The sequence below is a fragment of the Mobula birostris genome, chromosome 4, assembly GCF_030028105.1.
Source record: "Mobula birostris isolate sMobBir1 chromosome 4, sMobBir1.hap1, whole genome shotgun sequence".
Taxonomy (NCBI): Eukaryota; Metazoa; Chordata; class Chondrichthyes; order Myliobatiformes; family Myliobatidae; genus Mobula; species Mobula birostris.
The window spans coordinates 172467237-172488811 of record NC_092373.1 but is presented as its reverse complement, the minus strand read 5'-3'; the positions used below and the strand labels follow the sequence as shown (position 1 = coordinate 172488811).

The window sequence follows — 21575 nt, the reverse complement described above, 5'->3', positions numbered from 1 at the left end:
TCTTTCCTCCTCATTAGCACAGTTCGACCTGCTGCACAAGTCCTGTAATGCTATATTTGTAATTTTTACATTTTGTTTGCATTTATACATTAATTGCCCTGATTAAACAATACCTCAACAATTTATCTTAATTGTAACTCTAACCTCACTTGCCTTAAGTAACTGATTGATTAATGATCTCAACAACTTATTCTAAAGGTAACCCTCAAATCTCCAGTCATAGTTTTTTATTTGTCTTTATCAACGTAAACTTTTCCGGTTCCAATGAAGGGTTTTCAACTCAAAATGTTAACACATGCTTTTTAAAAAAAACTACTGATGCTCCCTGACTTGACAAGTGTTCCCAGCATTTTCTGTTTTTACTTCAATGTAAACAGAAGCTTACGCTGAAAAAACACGTCTTTCACTGTGATGCAAAAGTCAGCTTCATAGTCAATATAATTCATGGAACGAACTATCCTGCAATCACCTCTTGCCACCCCCATGTTCCCATCCTATCATGGGCTTGGACCACAGAAATGAAACAAACAGGCAGGTAATTGTTTATACTGCTCCTCAGTCTGCTCGAATTCTTAATAAAACCATAGCCCCTGCCCCTTCCCATGCCTGCATAGCCTTTACTCCCATAGCCAAAACAGGTTCTATGCACCAAATGCAGCTGGAACATGGAAAGCAACAGAAGTTAGCAGAGAAGTAACTAATGTTGCACAGGACAGCCTCGAGCAACGGAACAAGTACAGAAGGCAGCACAACAAAACACCCATTGAACATCTGCCCCGTTATGTCAGCTGTATAGCTGAGTTTATTTGGATTGTGCTAAGGTGGCCTCACATAGCATTTGTTCGTGTTTGGTTGATTTGCTCAGTTCCAGTGCACAAGTCCTCTTCTTGGTCAATATTTACCATTTCATTCTCAAACAAGTCAACAGCATATTTAATTTACTACAATGGTCATTCCTAGATAAACCATGGGTATAGGTGTTAAAAGTATTCATAGAAACTTCAATATCTATGAATGTCAAAAACTGTCACTCATTTAGGTTCAGTTGTGTATAAACCTTTACCATATAGCAGTGAAGGAGAGCATTTCAATAGTTTTGCTCACCAAAAATTAATCATCGGGACTCGGTTATCTAGCAAGAAACAAAAACGTTGACACTGCTTTACACCAGCACCCTCCAAACTCCAGATGCCACTCAACCCATTGATTTCCTCCAGTAGATTGTTTGTTGCTCAGGATTCCAGCATCTGTGGAACCTTGTCTTCAGCAGAAATGATATTTACCCCAATTTCTTAAAAAGAAATTTAAAATTCCTAACTTGATTAGAGAAAAATGTTTGTGTCTTGCTAATTGAACTTGCGTATAATTTATGTTATTTCCAAGAATAACATTTCTACCTTTGAGTATGGGCAGAAGCAGTCAGTTAACATTGATTTCAGGAAGGGAGGAGTTGTACACTTTCCTATTTACGCCAACTGTGCTGAGATTGAGAAGCTTGAGAGGTTCAAGTCCCTAGAATTAAATATCAAGAGCCTGACCTGGCCCCAAACACGTAGATGCCATGGCCAAGAAAACTCACCAGAGCTTCTACTTCCTCAGGAGGCTAAGGAAATTTGGCACGTCCCCATTCACCCTCACCAACTTCTATTCATGATCCAAAGAAAGCATCCTATCTGGATGCATCATAGCTGGGTATGATATCTGCTTTGCCCTCAACTTCAAGGAATGGCAGAGTTGTGGACACACAGTGTAGCACATCACAGAAATCAGGCTCTCCTTCCAGGAATCTGTCTACACTTCTTGCTGCCTCAATACAGCGGGCAACATAATCAAAGACATTTCTCTCCATAGATGTTACTCTGCATTACGGCCCAGTTTGGGAACACCAATGTCTTTGAGTTGAAAATCCTACAATGGCAGTGGATTCGGCCCAGTACCTGAGCACATCTACATGAAATGCTGCCGCCGAAAAGCAGCATCCAAAGATCCTCAACATCCTGGCCATGCTCTTTTCTCGCTGCTGCTATCAGATAGAAGGAACAAGTGCCTCAGAACTCACCACTAGGTTCAAGAGCAGATACCACCCCTCAACCACCACTCTCTTGAACAAAAGGGATAACTACACTCATTCCATTTCTGGTGTTCCCACAACCGATGGTCTCAGTTGAAGGACTCTTGTTATTTCATGCTCTACTTATTTACTGCTATTTACTTATATTTGCACAGTTTGTTGTCCATTATCCTGTTTACAGTAATTGTTCTATAGATTTTCTGAGTATGCCTGAAGGAAAAAGAATCTCAGGGTTGCATGTGGGAACATGCATATACTCTGATAATAACTTTTACTTTGAACTCTCCAGACATTCTCTATTATGCTCTACTGCCACCCCACCCCACCCAAAATCAGGCAGTCTTGGGAGAACTCCCCTCTTCCGCAGAGTCACATCTGCCAGAAGTGCATACGGCTGGGCGATCTGGAAGACCGTGTAAGGAATCTGGAGCAGCAGCTGGATGACCTTCGACTCATAAGGGAGAATGAGGCAGTCATAGATGAGAGCTACACGGAGGTAGTCACACCTAGGCTGTCAGAAGCAGGTCGTTGGGTGACAGTCAGAGGGGGGAAAGCGAAGGTGAGCAGACAGGTAGTGCAGAGCGCCCCTGTAGCCATTCTCCTGAATAATAAGTTTACCGTCCTGGATACTGTTGGCGGGGACGACCGACCAGGTGTAAGCCACAGTGGCAGGGCCTCCGGCACTGAGTCTGACCCTGTGGTGCAGAAGGGTGGGACGGAGAAGAAGAGAGCTGTCGTCATTGGAGACTCTATGGTCAGGGGAGCAGACAGGAGATTTTGTGGACGTGAGAAGGACACCTGCATGGTTTGTTGCCTCCTGGGTGCCAGGGTCCGGGATGTCTCTGACCGGGTGCACAACATCCTGGTACGAGAGGGAAAGCAGCCAGAAGTTGTGATACATGTTGGGACCAACGACATAGGCAGGAAGAGGGATGAGGTCCTGAAGTGTGAGTTTCGGGAACTAGGCAGAAGGCTGAAGAACAGGACCTCAAGGGTGACGTTCTCAGGATTGCTGCCAGTGCCACGTGACAGTGATGGTAAGAATTGGAGGAGATAGCAGTTGAATGCGTGGCTGAGGAGTTGGTGCAGGGAGCAGGGATTTAGTTTTTTTAGATCATTGGGATCTCTTCTGGGGAAGGTGGGACCTGTACAGATTGGATGGGTTGCACCTGAACTCGAGGGGGAGCAATATCCTTGCAGGTAGGTTTTCTAGCGTGGTTCGGGAGGGTTTAAACTAATTTGCGAGGGGGATGGGACCCAGAGCGATAGAGCAGTGAAAGAAGTGCATGGAGTAAAGCCAGATCTAACATACAGACAGGCTTTGAGGAAAGAGAAGCAGAATAAACGGTGTAAAGACAGTAAGGTAGAAGGGCTGAAATGTGTGTACCTCAATGCAAGAAGCATCAGGAACAAAGGTGATGAACTGACAGCTTGGATACATACATGGAATTATGATGTAGTGGCCACTACAGAGATTTGGCTGGCACCAGGGCAGGAATAGAATCTTAATATTCCTGGATTTCAGTGCTTTAAAAGGGATAGAGAGGGTGGAAAAAGGGGAGGAGGGGTGGCATTACCGGTCAGGGACTATTACAGCTACTATTACAGGATACTATTACAGCTGCAGAAAGGGTGGGTAATGTAGCAGGATCCTCTTTTGAGTAAATATGGGTGGAAGTCAGGAACAGGAAGGGAGCAGTTACTCTATTGGGGGTATTCTATAGGCCCCCTGGTAGCAGCAGAGATACAGAGGAGCAGATTGGGAGGCAGATTTTGGAAAGGTGCAAAAATAACAGGGTTGTTATTATGGGTGACTTTAACTTCCCTAATATTGATTGGCAGCTGATTAGTTCCAAGGGTTTAGATGGGGCAGAGTCACAGTTCCTGTCACAGTTTGTGTCAGGCCGACCGGGGGAATGCCATACTAGATCTAGTACTAGGTAATGAACTGGGTCAGGTCACAGATCTCTCAGTGGGTGAGCATCTGGGGGACAGTGACCACCGCTCCCTATAAGGCTAGAACCTGCGGGTGTGAACTGGGATGATGTTTTTGCAGGGAAATGTACTATGGACATGTGGTCGATGTTTAGAGATCTCTTGCAGGATGTTAGGGATAAATTTGTCCCAATGAGGAAGATAAAGAATGGTAGGGTGAAGGAACCATGGGTGACAAGTGAGATGGAAAATCTAGTTAGGTGGAAGAAGGCAGCATACATAAGGTTTAGGAAGCAAGGATCAGATGGGTCTATTGAGGAATATAGGGAAGCAAGAAAGGAGCTTAAGAAGGGGCTGAGAAGAGCAAGAAGGGGGCATGAGAAGGTCTTGGCAAGTAGGGTAAAGGAAAACCCTAAGGCATTCTTCAATTATGTGAAGAAAAAAAGGATGACAGGAGTGAAGGTAGGACCGATTAGAGATAAAGGTGGGAAGATGTGCCTGGAGGCTGTGGAAGTGAGCGAGGTCCTCAATGAATACTTCTCTTCGGTATTCACCAATGAGAGGGAACTTGATGATGGTGAGGACAATATGAGTGAGGTTGATGTTCTGGAGCATGTTGATATTAAGGGAGAGGAGGTGTTGGGAGTTGTTAAAATACAATAGGACAGATAAGTCCCCGGGGCCTGATGGAATATTCCCCAGGCTGCTCCACGAGGCAAGAGAAGAGATTGCTGAGCCTCTGGCTAGGATCTTTATGTTCTCGTTGTCCACGGGAATGGTACCAGAGGATTGGAGGGAGGCGAATGTTGTTCCCTTGTTCAAAAAAGGTAGTAGGAATAGTCCAGGTAATTATAGACCAGTGAGCCTTAGGTCTGTGGTGGGAAAGCTGTTGGAAAAGATTCTTAGAGATAGGATCTATAGGCATTTAGAGAATCATGGTCTGATCAGGGACAGTCAGCATGGCTTTGTGAAGGGCAGATCGTGTCTAACAAGCCTGATAGAGTTCTTTGAGGAGGTGACCAGGCATATAGATGAGGGTAGTGCAGTGGATGTGATCTATATGGATTTTAGTAAGGCATTTGACAAGGTTCCACACGGTAGGCTTATTCAGAAATTTAGAAAGCATGGGATCCAGGGAAGTTTGGCCAGGTGGATTCAGAATTGGCTTGCCTGCAGAAGGCAGAGGGTGGTGGTGGAGGGAGTACATTCAGATTGGAGGATTGTGACTAGTGGTGTCCCACAAGGATCTGTTCTGGGACCTCTACTTTTCGTGATTTTTATTAACGACCTGGATGTGGGGGTAGAAGGGTGGGTTGGCAAGTTTGCAGACGACACAAAGGTTGGTGGTGTTGTAGATAGTGTAGAGGATTGTCAAAGATTGCAGAGGGACATTGATAGGATGCAGAAGTGGGCTGAGAAGTGGCAGACGGAGTTCAACCCGGAGAAGTGTGAGGTGGTACACTTTGGAAGGACAAACTCCAAGGCAGAGTACAAAGTATACGGCAGGATACTTGGTAGTGTGGAGGAGCAGAGGGATCTCGGGGAACATGTCCACAGATCCCTGAAAGTTGCCTCACAGGTGGATAGGGTAGTTAAGAAAGCTTATGGGGTGTTAGCTTTCGTAAGTCGAGGGATAGAGTTTAAGAGTCGCGATGTAATGATGCAGTTCTATAAAACTCTGGTTAGGCCACACTTGGAGTACTGTGTCCAGTTCTGGTCACCTCATTATAGGAAGGATGTGGAAGCATTGGAAAGGGTACAGAGGACATTTACCAGGATGCTGCCTGGTTTAGAAATTATGCATTATGATCAGAGATTAAGGGAGCTAGGGCTTTACTCTTTGGAGAGAAGGAGGATGAGAGGAGACATGATAAAGGTGTACAAGATAATAAGAGGAATAGATAGAGTGGATAGCCAGCGCCTCTTCCCCAGGGCACCACTGCTCAATACAAGAGGACATGGCTTTAAGGTAGGGGGTGGGAAGTTCAAGGGGGATATTAGAGGAAGGTTTTTTACTCAGAGAGTGGTTGGTGCGTGGAATGCACTGCCTGAGTCAGTGGTGGAGGCAGAAACACTAGTGAAGTTTAAGAGACTACTAGACAAGTATATGGAGGAATCTAAGGTGGGGGCTTATATGGGAGGCAGGGTTTGAGGGTCGGCACAACATTGTGGGCCGAAGGGCCTGTACTGTGCTGTATTATTCTATGTTCTATGTCTATGTTCTATGATATCACACCGGTGGAAACATTATATCATTTCTTAATGCATGCATTACTAAATGACTGTAGTAATCTAGTAGACAACATGCTTTCTTTCTGAGTCAGAAAGTTGCCATTTCTAAGTCCCATTCCTTTAACATATCATTCTAGACCTGCAATGGAAACCAATCTCTAGGAGTACTACGTTATCAGAAATGTCTTTTTTCAGATGAGACACTACACCATGTCCCCTTCATCATGACTTTTCAAATGGTCGCAATGGAGTTCAAAATCTTATTTGGAGACACAAGAGACTGCAGATGATGGGGCAGGCTCCCAGGGCAAGGTCCCGAGCTAGAAGATTGACCTTCCTTTTTCATCAACTCATGTTTCCTGACTCCCGACCATCGGTGGTTTCTACGGGAGGTGCCACCTCAAGAAGGCAACATCCTTCATCAAAGGTCCCCACCGTCGGGGACGTGCTGTCTGTTTCTATGTTAATAAGATACAAAAGCCTGATGAGCCAGTAACAGTATTCCACTGTTACAAGACTACTGAATGGCCCTCTAGTGTAAGACGGACCCAACCTTAATCCACCTTGTTACAGCCAGCATCTTAGTGCAGGTAGCCAATTTCTCTAACATTTTATTCCACATTGCTATTGCTTTTTCCTTGTACTACCTCACTGTACTAATGTGATGTAATGATATGTATGGATGGCACACAAACCAGTTTATCACTGTAGTTTGCTGCTTGTGACAATAACTAACTTACATTCTAACCAGAGCTTTGAAAAGCTATGGAAAAACATTAATTTCCTTTCATTATCATGTGATCAAGTATACTGTCCTAAATAACAGAACTATGGTGCCAGGGTCCAGGATATTTCTGATCCCATTCACGATATCCTGAAGTGGGAAGGAGAACAGCCAGAGGTCATGGTATTTGTTGGTACCAACGACATAGGGAGGAGGTCCTAAAAGCAGACTACAGGGAGTTAGGAAGGAGGTTGAGAAGCTGGACCTCAAAGGTAGTAATCTCAGGTTTACTACCTATGCCACGCGACAGTGAGTATAGAAATAGAATGAGGTGGAAGATAATGTGTGGCTGAGGGAATGGAGTAGAGGGCAGGGGTTCAGATTTCAGGATCATTGGGTCCTCTTTTGGGGCAGGTGTGACCTGTAGAAAAAGGATGGGTTGCACTTGAATCCCAGGGGGACCAATATCCTAGCGGGGAAGGTTTGCTAAGGCTATTAGGGAGAGTTTAAACTAGAATTGCTGGGGGTTGGGAACCGAACTGAAGAGATGGAGGAAGAGGCGGTTGGCTCACAAATAGAGAAAGCTTGGAGACTGTACGAGAGGGAGGATAGGCAGGTGATAGAGAAGGGACACCCTCAGACTGATGGTTTGAGATGTGTCTATCTTAATGCAAGGAGTGTTATGAACAAAGCGGATGAGCTTAGAGTGTGAATCAGTACTTGGAGCTATGATATTGTGGCCATTACAGAGACTTGGATGGCTCAGGGGCAGGAATGATTACTTTGAGTGCCAGGCTTCAGATATTTCAGAAAGGACAGGGAGGGAAGCAGAAGAGGTGGGGGTGTGGCACTGTTGATCAGAGATAGTGTCACAGCTGCAGAAAAGGAGGAAGACATGGAGGGGTTGTCTACGGAGTCTCTGTGGGTGGAAGTTGGGAATAGGAAGGGGTCAATAACTCCACTGGGTGTTTTTTATAGACTACCCAATAGTAAAAGGGACATCGAGGAACAGGTAGGGAGAGAGATTCTGGAAAGGTGTAATAATAACAGGGTTGTTGTGGTGGGAGATTTTAAATTCCCAAATATCGATTGGCATCTCCGTAGAGCGAGGGCTTTAGATGGGGTGGAATTTGTTAGCTATGTTCAGGAAGGTTTCCTGACACAGTATGTAGAGGAGAGACTGTACTTGATTTGGTATTGGGAAACGAAACTCGTTAGGTGTCAGATCTCTCAGTGGGAGAGATAATTCTACCTCCTTTACAATAACATTGGAGAGAGATAGGAACAGACAAGTTAGAAAAGCGTTTAATTGGAGTAAGGGGAATTATGAGGCTATCCGGCAGGAACTTGGAAGCTTAAATTGGGAACAGATGTTCTCAGGAAAAGGTACGGAAGAAATGTGGTAAATGTTCAGGGGATATTTGTGTGGAGTTCTGCATAGGTACTTTCCAATGAAACAAGGAAGTTATGGTAGGGTATAGGAACTGCGGTGAACAAAGGCTGTAGTAAATCTAGTCAAGAAGAAAAGAAAATAAATTAGGAGAGCCAGAAGGGGCCATGAGAAGGCCTTGGTGGGCAGGATTAAGGAAAACCCCAAGTATGTGAAGAACAAGAGGATAAGACATGAAAGAATAGGACCTATCAAGTGTGACAGTGGGGAAGTGTGTATGGAACCAGAGGAAATAGCAGAAGTAGTTAATGAATACTTTACTTCAGTATTCACTATGGAAAAGGACCTTGGTGATTATAGTGATGACTTACAGCAGACTGAAAAGCTTGAGCATGTAGATATTAAGAAAGAGGATGTGCTGGAGCTTTTGGAAAGCATTACGTTGGATAGGTTGCTGGGACCAGATGAGATGTACCCCAGGCTACTGTGGGAGGCAAGGGAGGAGATTGTTGAGCCTCTGGCGATGATCTTTGCATCATCAATGGGGACGGGAGAGGTTCCAGAGGACTAGAGGGTTGCAGATGTTGTCCCCTTATTCAAGAAAGGGAGTAGAGATAGCCCAGGAAATTATAGACCAGTCTTACTTCAGTGGCTGGTAAGTTGATGGAGGAGATCCTGAAAGGCAGGATTTATGAACATCTGGAGAGGTATAATATGATTAGGAAGGCAAAGAGCAGTTGTAGACGGGTCATATTCTGCATGGAGGTTGGTCACCAGTGGTGTGTCTCAGGGATCTGTTCTGGGACCCTTGCCCTTTGTGATTTTTATAAATGACCTGGATGAAGAAGTGGAGGGATTGGTTAGTAAGTTTGCTGATGACATAAAGATTGGGGTTGTTGTGGATAGTATAGAGGGCTGTCAGATGTTACAGCAAGACATTGATAGGATGCAAAACTGGACTAAGAAGTGGCAGATGGAGTTCAACCCAGATAAGTGTGAAGTGGTTCATTTTGGTTGGTCAAATATGATGGCAGAATATAGTATTAATGGTAAGACTCTTGGCAGTGTGGAGGATCAGAGGGATTTTGGGGACCGAGTCCATAGGACGCTCAAAGCAGCTGCGCAGGTTGACTCCGTGGTTAAGAAGGCATACAGTGTATTGGCCTTCATCAATCGTAGAATTTAGCAGCCGGAAGGTAACATAGGACCCTGGTCAGACCCCACTTGGAGTACTGTGCTCAGTTCTGGTCGCCTCACTACAGGAAGGATGTGGAAACCATAGAAAGGGTGCAGAGGAGATTTAGAAGGATGTTGCCTGGATTGGGGAGCATGCCTTATGAAAGCAGATTGAGTGAACTCCGCCTTTTCTCCTTGGAGCGACAAAGGATGAGAGGTGATCTAATAGAGGTGCATAAAATGATGAGAGGTATTGATCGTGTGGATAGTCAGAGGTTTTTTCTCAGGGATGAAATGGCTGCCACAATAGGGCACAGGTTTAAGGTGCTCGGGAGTAGGTACAGAGGAGATGTTAGGTGTGTTCAGGAAGGTTTCTTGACACAATATGTAGATAAGCCTACAAGAGGAGAGACTGTACTTGATTTGGTATTGGGAAATGAACCTGGTCAGGTGTCAGATCTCTCAGTGGGACAGCATTTTGGAGATAGTGATTATAATTCTATCTCCTTTACTACAGCATCGGAGAGGGACAATAACAGACAAGTTAGGAAGACATTTAATTGGAGTAAGGGGAAACATGAGGCTATCAGGCAGGAGCTTGGAAGCATAAATTGAGAACAGATGTTCTCAGGGAAATGTATGGAAGAAATGTGGCAAATGTTCAGGGGATATTTGCGTGGAGTTCTGCACAGGTGCATACCAATGTGACAAGGATGGTAGGGTACAGGAACAGTGGTGTACAAAGGCTGTTGTAAATCTAGTTAAAAAGATTATAAGGCTAGCAGGAAGGAGCTTAAGGATGAAATTAGGAGAGCCAGAAGGGGCCATGAGAAGGCCTTGGTGAACAGGATTAAGGAAAACCCCAAGGCATTCTACAAGAATGGGAAGAGCAAGAGGATAATACGTAACAGAATAGGACCAATCAAGTGTGACAGTGGAAAAGTGTGTATGGAATTGGAGGAGATAGCAGAGGTACTTAATGAGTACTTTGCTTCAGTATTCACTACAGAAAAGGATCTTGGCAATTGTAGGGATGATTTACTGCGGCTGAAAAGCTTGAGCACGTAAATATTAAGAAAGAGAGTGTGCTGGAGCTTTAAGTCACTGGACCAGATGAGATGTACCCCAGGCTACTGTGGAAGGCGAGGAAGGACATTGCTGAACCTTTGTTGATGATCTTTGCATCATCAATGTGGCCGGGAGAGGTTTCAGAGGATTGCAAATGTCGTTCCCTTATTCAAGAAGGGGAGCAGAGATAGCCCAGGAAATTATAGACCAATAAGTAATACTTCAGTGGTTGGTAAGCTGATGGAGACGACCTTGAGAGGCAGAATTTATGCACATTTAGAGAGGCAAAATATGATTAGGAATAATCAGCATGGCTTTGTAAAAGGCAGGTTATGCCTTACGAGCCTAAGTGAATTTTGAGGATGTGACTAAACGCATTGATGAAGGTAGAGCAGTAGATATAGTGCATATGGATATCAGCAAGGCATTTGATAAGGTACCCCATGCAAGGCTTATTGAGAAAGTAAGGAGGCATGGGATCCAAGGGGACATCACTTTGTGGATCCAGAATTGGCTTGCCCACAGAAGACAAACAATAGCTGTAGACTGGTCATATTCTGCATGGAGGTTGGTGACTACTGATGTGCCTCAGGGATCTGTTCTGGGACCCTTACTCTGTGTGATTTTTATAAATGACTTGTTTGAGGAAGTGGAGGGATGGGTTAGTATATTTGTATATGATAAAGGTTGGCGGTGTTGGGGATAGCGTGGAGGACTGTCAGAGGTTACAGAGGGACACTGGTAGAATGCAAAACTGGGCTGAGAAGTGGCAGATGGAGTTCAACCCAGATAAGTGTGAGGTAGTTCATTTTGGTAGGTCAAATATACTGGTAGAATACAGTATCAATGGGATGACTGTTGGCAGTATGGAGGATTAGAGGGATCTTGGGGTCCAAGTCTATAAGACACTCAAAGCTGCTGTGCAGGTTGACTATGGCTAAGGCAGCATACAGTGCATTGGCCTTCATCAATCGTGGGAGCGAGTTCAGGAGCCGAGAGGTAGTGCAGCTATATAGGACCCATTTGGAGCACTGTGCTCACTCAGTTCTGGTTGCCTCACTACAGGAAGAATGTGGAATCTATGGAAAGGGTGCAGAGGAGATTTACAAGGATGTTGCCTGGGTTTTTTTTTGGGGTGGGGGAAGCATGCCTTATGAGAATAGGTTAAGCAAACTTGGCCTTTTTTCCTTGGAGTGACAGAAGATGAGAGGTGACCTGCTAGAGGTGTACAAGATAATGAGAGGCACTAATCTTGTGGATAGTCAGAGGCTTTTTCCCAGGGCTGAAATGGCTAGCACGAGTGGGCACAGTTTTAAGGTGCTTGAAGTAGGTACAGAGAAGATGTCAGGGATAAGTTGTGTTTTTTTTAAATCTTTATGCAGAGTGGTGAGTGCATGGAATGGGCTGCTGTCACCAGTGGTGGAGGCAGATATGATGGGGTCTTTTAAGAGACCCCTGAACAGGTACATGGAGCTTGGAAAAATAGAGGGCTTTGGGTAACCCTAGGTAATTTCTAAGGTAAGGACATGTGCGGCACAGCTTTTTGGGCCGAAGGGCCTGTATTCTGCTGTAGGTTTTCTATGTAACTATGGAGGGAGAATTATAGACCAAATTCTGGCATAAAGTTATTATTCAAAACTGCACAATATCAGGCTAGTTGACTGCCTTTCGCATTCATTTAGATGCCAATCTCAAATAAACAGACGAGTTACAAGAAATGTTTGAAAGTGTGCATACAAAGCAAGTTTCTTTTTAGATAACAGTACACATTAATATTTATACAAACAAAACAGCAATAATTTACATTAATTGGCTAGAATGATACAATTTGATGGCTTACTACCTTGATAAGTTACTTGAACTCAATGTACAGTTGCTTGCTATCAATAGCTTTTTCAAGTTACAAAAATATTCATAACATCCAAAATCACAGGCACATTTTACACATTATTCACAAATTGGTGTTGCCAGTTATACTCATTGTCAGTTGCCGCGAGTCACCACTTTGCTCTGGTGAAATCCTAGCATCAACACTTCCAACATGGCTGACAGGTAGCAATATTCAGAATATTGACCCATGCATGAGAAAACCGCAGTTTCTGAATCACAATGGCTGGCGTTGAGGGAAACCAGCAGCATTTGACCTTCTCAGAAAAAAGCTATACAAATCCATGGCAAACTGCTGCAAGATTCAGAAAATTTTATACAGTGTACTAGTATTTACCATTACATACAAGAAATGGATTGTCAAGTATTGTATAGTATCAATGCAGTGGTACAGTAACAGTTGCTAGCACAATGCTTTACAGTACCACAGGCTCAATTTCTGCCGCTGTCTGTCAGGAGTTTGTACGTTCTCCCCATGACCACATAGGCTTCCTCTGGGTACTCTGGTTTCTTCCCACAGTCCAAAGACATACTGGTCGGTTGACTAATTGGTCACTGTAAATTTACCTGTGATTAGGCCATGGTTAAATCAAGGACTGCTGGGCTGTGTGGCTCAAGGGGCTGGAATGGCCTATTCCTTGCTATATCTCAAAAACTAAATAAAACAAATCTGTCAGTTTAGTTTTTGCTGCCATTTGAAAAAGAAAAAAAGAGAAAGAATACCCATATTTCTAACATGTATGTCACAGTGAAATGCATTACTTGTGTCAAATCAATTCTGTGAGGATTGTGCAGGGTGGCCCACAAGTGCAACCACACTTCCAGCACCAACATAACACACCCACAACTCGCTAACCATAACCATATGTCTTGTTTTGGAATGTGGGATGACACTGGAACACTTGGAGGAAAATTAGGTGGTCACAGGAAGTGTACCAACTCCTTCCAGACAGTGGCAGGAATTGAACACTGATCTTACAGCTGGCACTGTAAAACATTGCACTAACAAACACCACACTCCTGTTGGATGACGGAGTCCAAAGTGAAAATTATACTTTATCAATAATATTCAAAAAATCATTGTAAGCTTAAACTAATTGGGATTTTGGACTTTAGGCACTGAAATGCTACTTTGAATATTTGACAATTGATTAAGCTCAGAAAAGATAAACCAATAGGATATTTCTTAATCCAATCATTCCCAATTCAGAATTTCAGCTATTAACAGCAGTTTAAATCTTTGTTAATGAATTTAATGAATGTTAACCATGCTTCTCAGTGACCACCCTTCCTACCTAGATATTATACTTCGCATTTCAATGCCACATGATCGGAAAAAATTGCAATACATTTCATTCAGGACAAGTTTTCCCATCCAGCAGGAATTCTGCAGATGCTGGAAATTCAAGCAACACACATCAAAGTTGCTGGTGAACGCAGCAGGCCAGGCAGCACCTCTAGGAAGAGGTACAGTCGATGTTTCAGGCCGAGACCATTCGTCAGGACTAACTGAAGGAAGAGTTAGTAAGACATTTGAAAGTGGGAGGGGGAGGGGGAGATCCCCTTGAGTGTGATCTCCCAGTGGCCACGCATTTTAATTCCACATCCCATTCTGACATGTCTATCCACGGCCTCCTCTACTGTAAAGATGAAGCCACACTCAGGTTGGAGGAACAACACCTTATATTCTGTCTGGGTAGCCTCCAACCTGATGGCAAGAACATTGACTTCTCTAACTTCTGCTAATGCCCCACCTCCCCCTCGTACCCCATCCGTTATTTATTTTTATACACACATTCTTTCTCTCACTCTCCTTTTTCTCCCTCTATCCCTCTGACTATACCCCTTGCCCATCCTCTGGGTTTCTCCCCCTCCCCCTTTTCCTTCTCCCTGGGCCTCCTGTCCCATGATCCTCTCATATCCCCTTTGCCTATCACCTGCCCAGCTCTTGGCTCCATCCCTCCCCCTCCTGTCTTCTCCTACCATTTTGGATCTCCCCCTCCCCCTCCAACTTTCAAATCTCTTACTAACTCTTCCTTCAGTTAGTCCTGACGAAGGGTCTCGGCCCAAAACGTTGACTGTACCTCTTCCTAGAGATGCTGCCTGGCCTGCTGCGTTCACCAGCAACTTTGATATGTGTTGCTTTTCCTGTCCAGATTGCTTTTGCATTCAATCCACTCAAACCATTGTGACAGAGAATGAAGGAGGTCAAAGGCCCTGACCACATTATTCTTCAGACCTCAAAGCGCCCAAATGGGCAGAAATCATGATAGTAATCATGATAGTAGTTTCAGTTCTTACAGCTAAGTTCTTAAGCCAGATTTTTTTTGAATCAGTCTCAGAAGTGCTACTTTTGCTTTTTAAAAATCATGGCATACTGCGACTTGAAATGAATATTTGAAATTGCACAGTTTCCTGGGGCAGAGCCTGATTGCAAGCCTCAACAAATTTAATATCAGGACCAAATAAATATCACTTTATAAAATTAAGCAATGTTCTATTCATCAGCCTATCTAATTTAACACCTACATGATAGTTCAGTTTATAAACTGAAAATTTTACAAGTATGGTTATTATATAGAAATCAATACATTAGTACAAGTACAAATGCACATCATGCCTGTTTAACATGATTTTATATGGATAACAAATAACAAGTTTTAACTTAGAACACTGATCAAACATTGAATACTTAATGAAGAACCAGGTGTTAAATCCTACGCAAGTGCATTCAAACCTTTAAAACAGTGCAAACTGGAAATAGTACAGCTTGAAATATAGTATGAGAGATTCCAAAAGGTGTTTCAATATCATTTTAATAAGGAATAAACTATGCCAAGGTACACAAGATACAACGAAAAGCATGTTGAGAGGTGGAGTAGCTTTGGGAGCAAATTCAAGGGCTTCAGGCTAGTCAACTAAGAACAATCAATGCATAAAAGGGGGGGGGGGGGGAGGATGCACTGTTCAAAGTACAGGAACTCCAAGAGTAATATGATGAGGGATTACGAAAATAGGGTCCATATGCAAAATACAGCAATGCACCAGAACACAAATAATTTGCCAAAATGAATTGACGTACATAATTATTGAAAAATTATAAAAATTGCAGAAGTGGGGCACATATTCCATGGGCTTAAAAAAAAGTCACAATTGGAGAAAGTTATTAGACTATAAGATATAGGAGCAGAATTCAGCCATTTGGCCCATCAAGTCTGCTCTGCCATGTTCATATAAGGATACAAAACAAAGATCACTCGGGATAGAACTGGAAAGGAGACTAGGAAAAATAAACATCCAATCATCACAATTTCGCACCCAGAAGAGATTGAAAAGCCAATAGATTAGAAACATGCCAACATTGCAGGCAAAGGATAAAATGAAGAGGCAAACAGAATTTCACTTCTGTTCAATACTGTAAATGAGCAACATGTTTCTGCACATAGTATCGTATTCAGATAGAAAAAAGATCAGTTCTGACCCAATAGAAAATGTTAAGACTGGCAAACCACTGGACCAAGAAATCTGACAACATGCCAGATGAAAAGATACAGAACATTATCAAATGTCTGCTCCAAGCTAAGTGGCCAGCTTAACAGAAAACTTGGAGATGGTAGAGTAATTAAAAGAAATCGGACAAAACGGATGCATCCGCTAGTTCATCTCTATCTCACTCTGCCTTTGAAAATACTATAGCCATTTTCACCCTTTTCATCCAAGCTCTTGAAACTGCTGTCATGCCCAAAAATCATGCCCACCATTTCCAAGATTTATTAAGTTTTTGTCTCAGTCAATCATAAATGACATCAATGTAGTTGTAATATAGTAAATAAACCTTTATCTTAAATATTTGACATAATAATATCTCCCCCAGTGCCTCATCATCACTACCCACTTATATGGGCTAGTACTTGCAAAGTTCCACTTTATCCAGTTGCACTTCTCTTCCCACTTCCTCACTATTACCTTGGATGTCACCCATTTCCAACTTGCATGTTGTCCTTTGGAAAGAGGATTGTGGGTTTCCACAATTGCTGCTCATCCCAACTCATGCTCATCACTTCAAAATCTCCATTCAGTTTGTTCAAAATTATACGAAAGAACCACAATTTCGTATGGCTAAAATTCACAAGAACAAACCCATCTCTTCGGTCCTCATAATAAATTTCCTTATTACCAAATTGCTAGAAAGAGTGATGTCCAGGTTAAACTACACTTTGCAATCCCAGTCCAAAAGCAAATATCACTGCAAATTTAAAACAGCAAAAAACAATTAATTGTATGTCCAGGCAGTTAAAGGAGAAAATGTTCAGAATGATGGTCAGACCACAAAGATGTTTACAAAGTTATTTTAAAAAAAAGAAACAAGATAGGTACATGGGTATTAGAAAAATGAAGGCCTATGTAGGTGGGATTGGTTAGATTTGTACAACTACCAGGATTGATATGGAGACAGGAGGAATTAAAAATAATCAATTGAAAAAAGATATTCTAGCACTACTGGTCACATTGAAACTAGGTCATTTTTCCTCATAAGCCTTTTTTGCTTTAATTTACTTTTACAGAGATTGATGGGGCAATATATTTAGTATTCAGTAATCCAGCCATAGCTGTGCAGACAGGTTTGAATGATCGACTGGCCCAAGTTTAGTTTTCATATGCTTTGTATCTTCTTCCCAAGTCTGCTCAATGCGGATTCTCACGACAGAAGCCAGAGGCAGGACTTTACATCCAATGGCAACAGCTCAGATTGATTATGTTTAAAAATTAGCAGCTTTGTGGCAATGTACCAGAAACCAAACCTTCTGGGAACTGAAACTGCAGCAATCTTTGCTAACCTAGACAACCAAGGAGACAAAAAGATTGCATTTTTTCTTGCAAGTTCCAACCATTCAAGGACTGCCACAGGGTCTCAATGGACAGTACTCACACAAAAACATTAAGCCATGGAAAAACCTTCAATTATTGAGCAGCTGGAACAAGCAATTTTTTTTAAAACATACAGTTACAGCATTTAGTGATAAAGGACACAAAATAAACCACTTACTGCTTTGAGCCAGAGCTTGGAGGAGGCAGTCAAGGCATCCCTCAATGCTATCTGATGTGCCATCAGCAGTTACCTTCAGCTTTTGCAGGGCATCATTTAAGTTATCTGCACATTATTTTGGGGAGAAGGGGTAGTGGAAAGCAAAAAGGAAAGTTTGACTAATACTTGTATACAAAATATTAAAACAGCAGTAAAACATGTCAAAGCAAAGTCCAACAACAGCATTTTGATGGTTTGAAAGTGATAATATAACAATTAAAGGCAAAGATAACAGTAAACACAAACTCAAAAGTACTGAACACAGCCACTCAACCATTTTTGATTACATTGGATAAAGTAGAAAACTCATTGCACATTAAAATGGACCTAGAAACTAAAAAGTCAATTAAATCAGTAGTAAACCAGATCAAGACTCTGGCCTACCTATAATATCCTAAACATAATATACTAGAACAAATCCAGTCACAGCATTTACACAAACCGAGAGAAATAATCTAGTTTCCTTGCAGTCTTTGTCAATGATATACTATAGCTTCAACTTCCACAGGAAGATTCAAATTCCATGCCAAATTCTGGAAATTTATCCCAGTACAATTGTGATAAACCAACTTTTACACTTAATAAATGAGAGCATACACAAGCTATAACGTAGGTTTCTCAATGCAAAATTCTGCCTGCTTCACTTTCCAGACACCACTCAACCTGAATTCCCCCCCCCCCCAGTATTCTGTCTCTAATGCAGGAGTATACTGTGTTTATTCTATACAAAAATCTGTTACTTTTGCATTATAGAATCTGCCCCAATTGTGATGTTAATGAATTTCACTTCAGCCTCTCAAGCTACTTTAATCCACAGTCAAGTGAAAAACGCAAACTTTAAAAACAGTTCTCTACAGTAGTTAATATAGCTGGAATATTTAAGGAATTTGTAACAAATTGTAACAAATGTTACTCAAAGGGATTAAATCTGGTCAGTGACATAATTGCTTTGAATATCTAAATGTCAGATCTTGCCAACTGTGCTAAAATCTCAATGTTGTAAATACTCTACAATCCTTGCAAATGTTATGTCAGATAAAAAACTACATGGGCAAAACAATAGCTTAAACTTAATGTACCTAATAATACTAGCCTAATTTTGTGAAGTTACTGAGCTGACTGAAAGGACATTTTACACTTCTTCCTCCCCCATATCTATAGCTACACTTCAGAAGCAATGACAGGGAGGGAGGGAGGGAGAGAGAGAGAGAGAATCATGAACTTTAATTAACAGCTTAGAAACAGAACACATTTTCATTTTTTGCAATACAATTAAAAACTATGAATGTATGCTGAAAAGCTATTTTATACCATGACATAACTCAATGGCGCAATACAATAATTTTCTGTACAATGTGTGAAATTTCATCCACACAATCCAGTCTTGCAATTTTCTGTACAAAAGAATGGATTATGCTAACAACATTTGATATAACTCATTGTGGGCATTATTGTGGCTGGTTGTCACAGTTTATTGAACCCGTACTAAATTCTGGAGTAACTCAGCAGGTCGGACAGCATCCATGGAGGGAAATGGACAGTCAATGTTTCTAGCCGAAACTCACAGGACTACAATCCAGAATTCCCGATAGTTACAAAGATCACTAAGAGATTCACAACTATCCAAAGCAAGTTAAGCCTCTCCTAATTTTACAGCCACAGGAGAAAGATTTAAGCCTTTGTTAGCTTACGTGCAAGAAAGGGCAAGGAAAAATAACTTCTAAAAGAGACACCGATAAGCATCAAACGTTAACAATAAATTACCAATTGAAAATGCTAATCCTGGTCTAATCCAGTCACTCCATTTTTCCCCCCAAACATGTTTTCGTATTATTATGGCTAGGACAAGTCTTTCAGATCAGCTATTTGTCTTAAAAAAAATATTTTGCATTTGGACCTCCACACTACTAGGTATAAAAGCAATAGTCTTCAAATAATCTCTTCAAAAGATATCAAACGTCAGATGGAAATTGACGGAAGAATTTATTACAGATTCAGGTAAAAAGAATTCTGGCCACTTACACCCCACCCCCCAACTCTCCGTAAGGGATTATTACAGGACTATAATTGATCACTCCTATCTTCAGCATGAGGAGGTAAAAGCTACTCTAAATTCGTACACCAACATTCTATGGAAATACTAATACGATGAAGCGCTAATTAAGAGTAGTAGACGATTGCACGATTTTTTTCTTCACACACGTCGTCAAAGGAAGTAACAGCTGCAGGCGAAAAGGAAACAACAAAATGAAGCATGCAGCTCTCTGTCCTTCTCGAGGTTTGGATTCACCTGCTGAAGTGCATTTCCCTATAGACGATCAGTTTTATAGACAACCCTGAATAGCAAGCACCCCAGTACAGAGTGGAGCTTGCAAAAGCATGCTCAGAAATTCATTTGAAGCTAATGAATCATTGAAGACGATGAATGCAAAAAGCTCTTTCCCCGCAACCCTAATGCGTGACCAATTTTCCCTCCACCGAGTCTGTTCTCGTTGCACTGTCCCCACCCCGGAACGAGGGGGGGGGGGCCAGGACGCGCGCATGCGTGTTGCCTCCATTTCCATCCCCAACCCCACCAGTGACGGCCGCGCGCAGACAGTCACAGGCACGCGGCACTTACCCATGACGCGCCGGCGCGGGGCAAGGCTCGAGACCCCGCTGACGGTTGGAGCTGTTACCGCGCCCCCGCCTCAGGAGGATGGGGGGGGGCGGTTTGAAGTGGGACGGATCTGATCCCGCGGTGTCCTCGTCACAGGTCCGAGGAGAAGCACACTGAGGGCGCGGCTCCTGATCGGGGATGGGCGCCTGCAAAACGAAACCGGCCTTTCAGTGCTCTGCTCGATTAGTCTAACCCGACGCCGCAGCCTGAGTTGGATGTGGGGGCCTTCGCTCTCGGCGTCCCTCAAAGTGGGCAAGGCTTTGACGATGCGTTGCTGTCAAAGTACTTTCGCCCTCGGTTGCTGCTCTGTTCTCCCTTCACCCTTCGATAATACTGAGCAGCCGCCACCGCTATTAGCTTTTCAGCACCACCGAGACTGCGCATCAAATGCACCGCCCCCTTTTTGAGGCGATTGGAGTCCGGTCTGCCTGTCGTGCTTACCTTTGGTTATCATGACAGTCCATCACGTTATGCGCCCACCAATGAAACCAGAAGGGCGGGGTTTACGAATTTGCCATTCTTCCATTGGTTGCCCTCGTCTCCTTCCCGAGCATCTTCCCCCTTGCTCTTTAAAAAGACATAGTTGTCCCGCCTCTCGGGACACCACTATTGGAAGCTGCTTGCGAAGGCAAAACCCAATACTTCTTCCTTGATTGGCTACTTGAGATGTCAATTATTAACATGCTTCTTAGAGCAATTGCCCGCGGCTATTCTGTCCATTTCTTCGTTTGCCTCTGTTATATAAAGCTTATTGGGTTTGTCCTGCACTGTATCTCTCAATAAATAAACAAATGTGCATGTTGATCATGACTGATCAATACTATGTTGAGTATTCCTCCAATATTTTGTTTGTGTATGTTGAGTAATAAGTTTGGGAACTAGCTATTTTACAACATAGCACAGTACAACGTAGGAGCAAACCCATTGGCCTTCGATGTTGTGCCAAACTAATAAACCAGTAATTAAATGTCTATCTAAATTAATCCCTCCTGCCACACAATGCCCATATCCCCATTCTCTGCACATTCATGGCTCTTATTTGCCCCACTACCACCACTGCCAGTGCATTCCAAGCATGCACCACTCTCTCTGTAAAAAAAATGAGGTAGGAAAATAATGTTAATATCTTTAATTAATTACCCACAATAACATTTTGGTAACTCTCCATACTCACCTTCATAGCACCTTTTGTGAATTATGTACAAAGACACACAGAACCCTCTATCACAGAGCTCTGCTATATCTCATCAGTTATATATTATGCTTCTTGTTGACTTTTCTGACAAAATAGACAATTTCACCCACATTATACACCATTTTCCCCCACTTCGCCAATGATATACTTTT

The 21575-nt window shown here is 42.7% G+C and overlaps 1 protein-coding gene across 2 annotated transcripts in view; it reads right to left on the bottom strand.

Annotated features, from left to right (window-relative positions):
* The window catches only part of rap1gds1 (RAP1, GTP-GDP dissociation stimulator 1), a 90852-nt gene extending 70232 nt beyond the window's left edge, over positions 1-20620 (bottom strand). The window contains exons 1-2 of one of the 2 annotated variants that reach the window (XM_072256462.1): positions 20190-20620; positions 17531-17635 (exon numbers count right to left, since the gene is read on the bottom strand). In XM_072256462.1, the coding sequence (XP_072112563.1) occupies positions 17531-17635; positions 20190-20193 (109 nt within the window). In that variant the 5' untranslated portion in view covers positions 20194-20620. The remainder of the gene's footprint in view (positions 1-17530; positions 17636-20189) is intronic. The other variant, XM_072256461.1, reaches the window with a different exon arrangement.
* Positions 20621-21575: the final 955 nt, after the last annotated feature.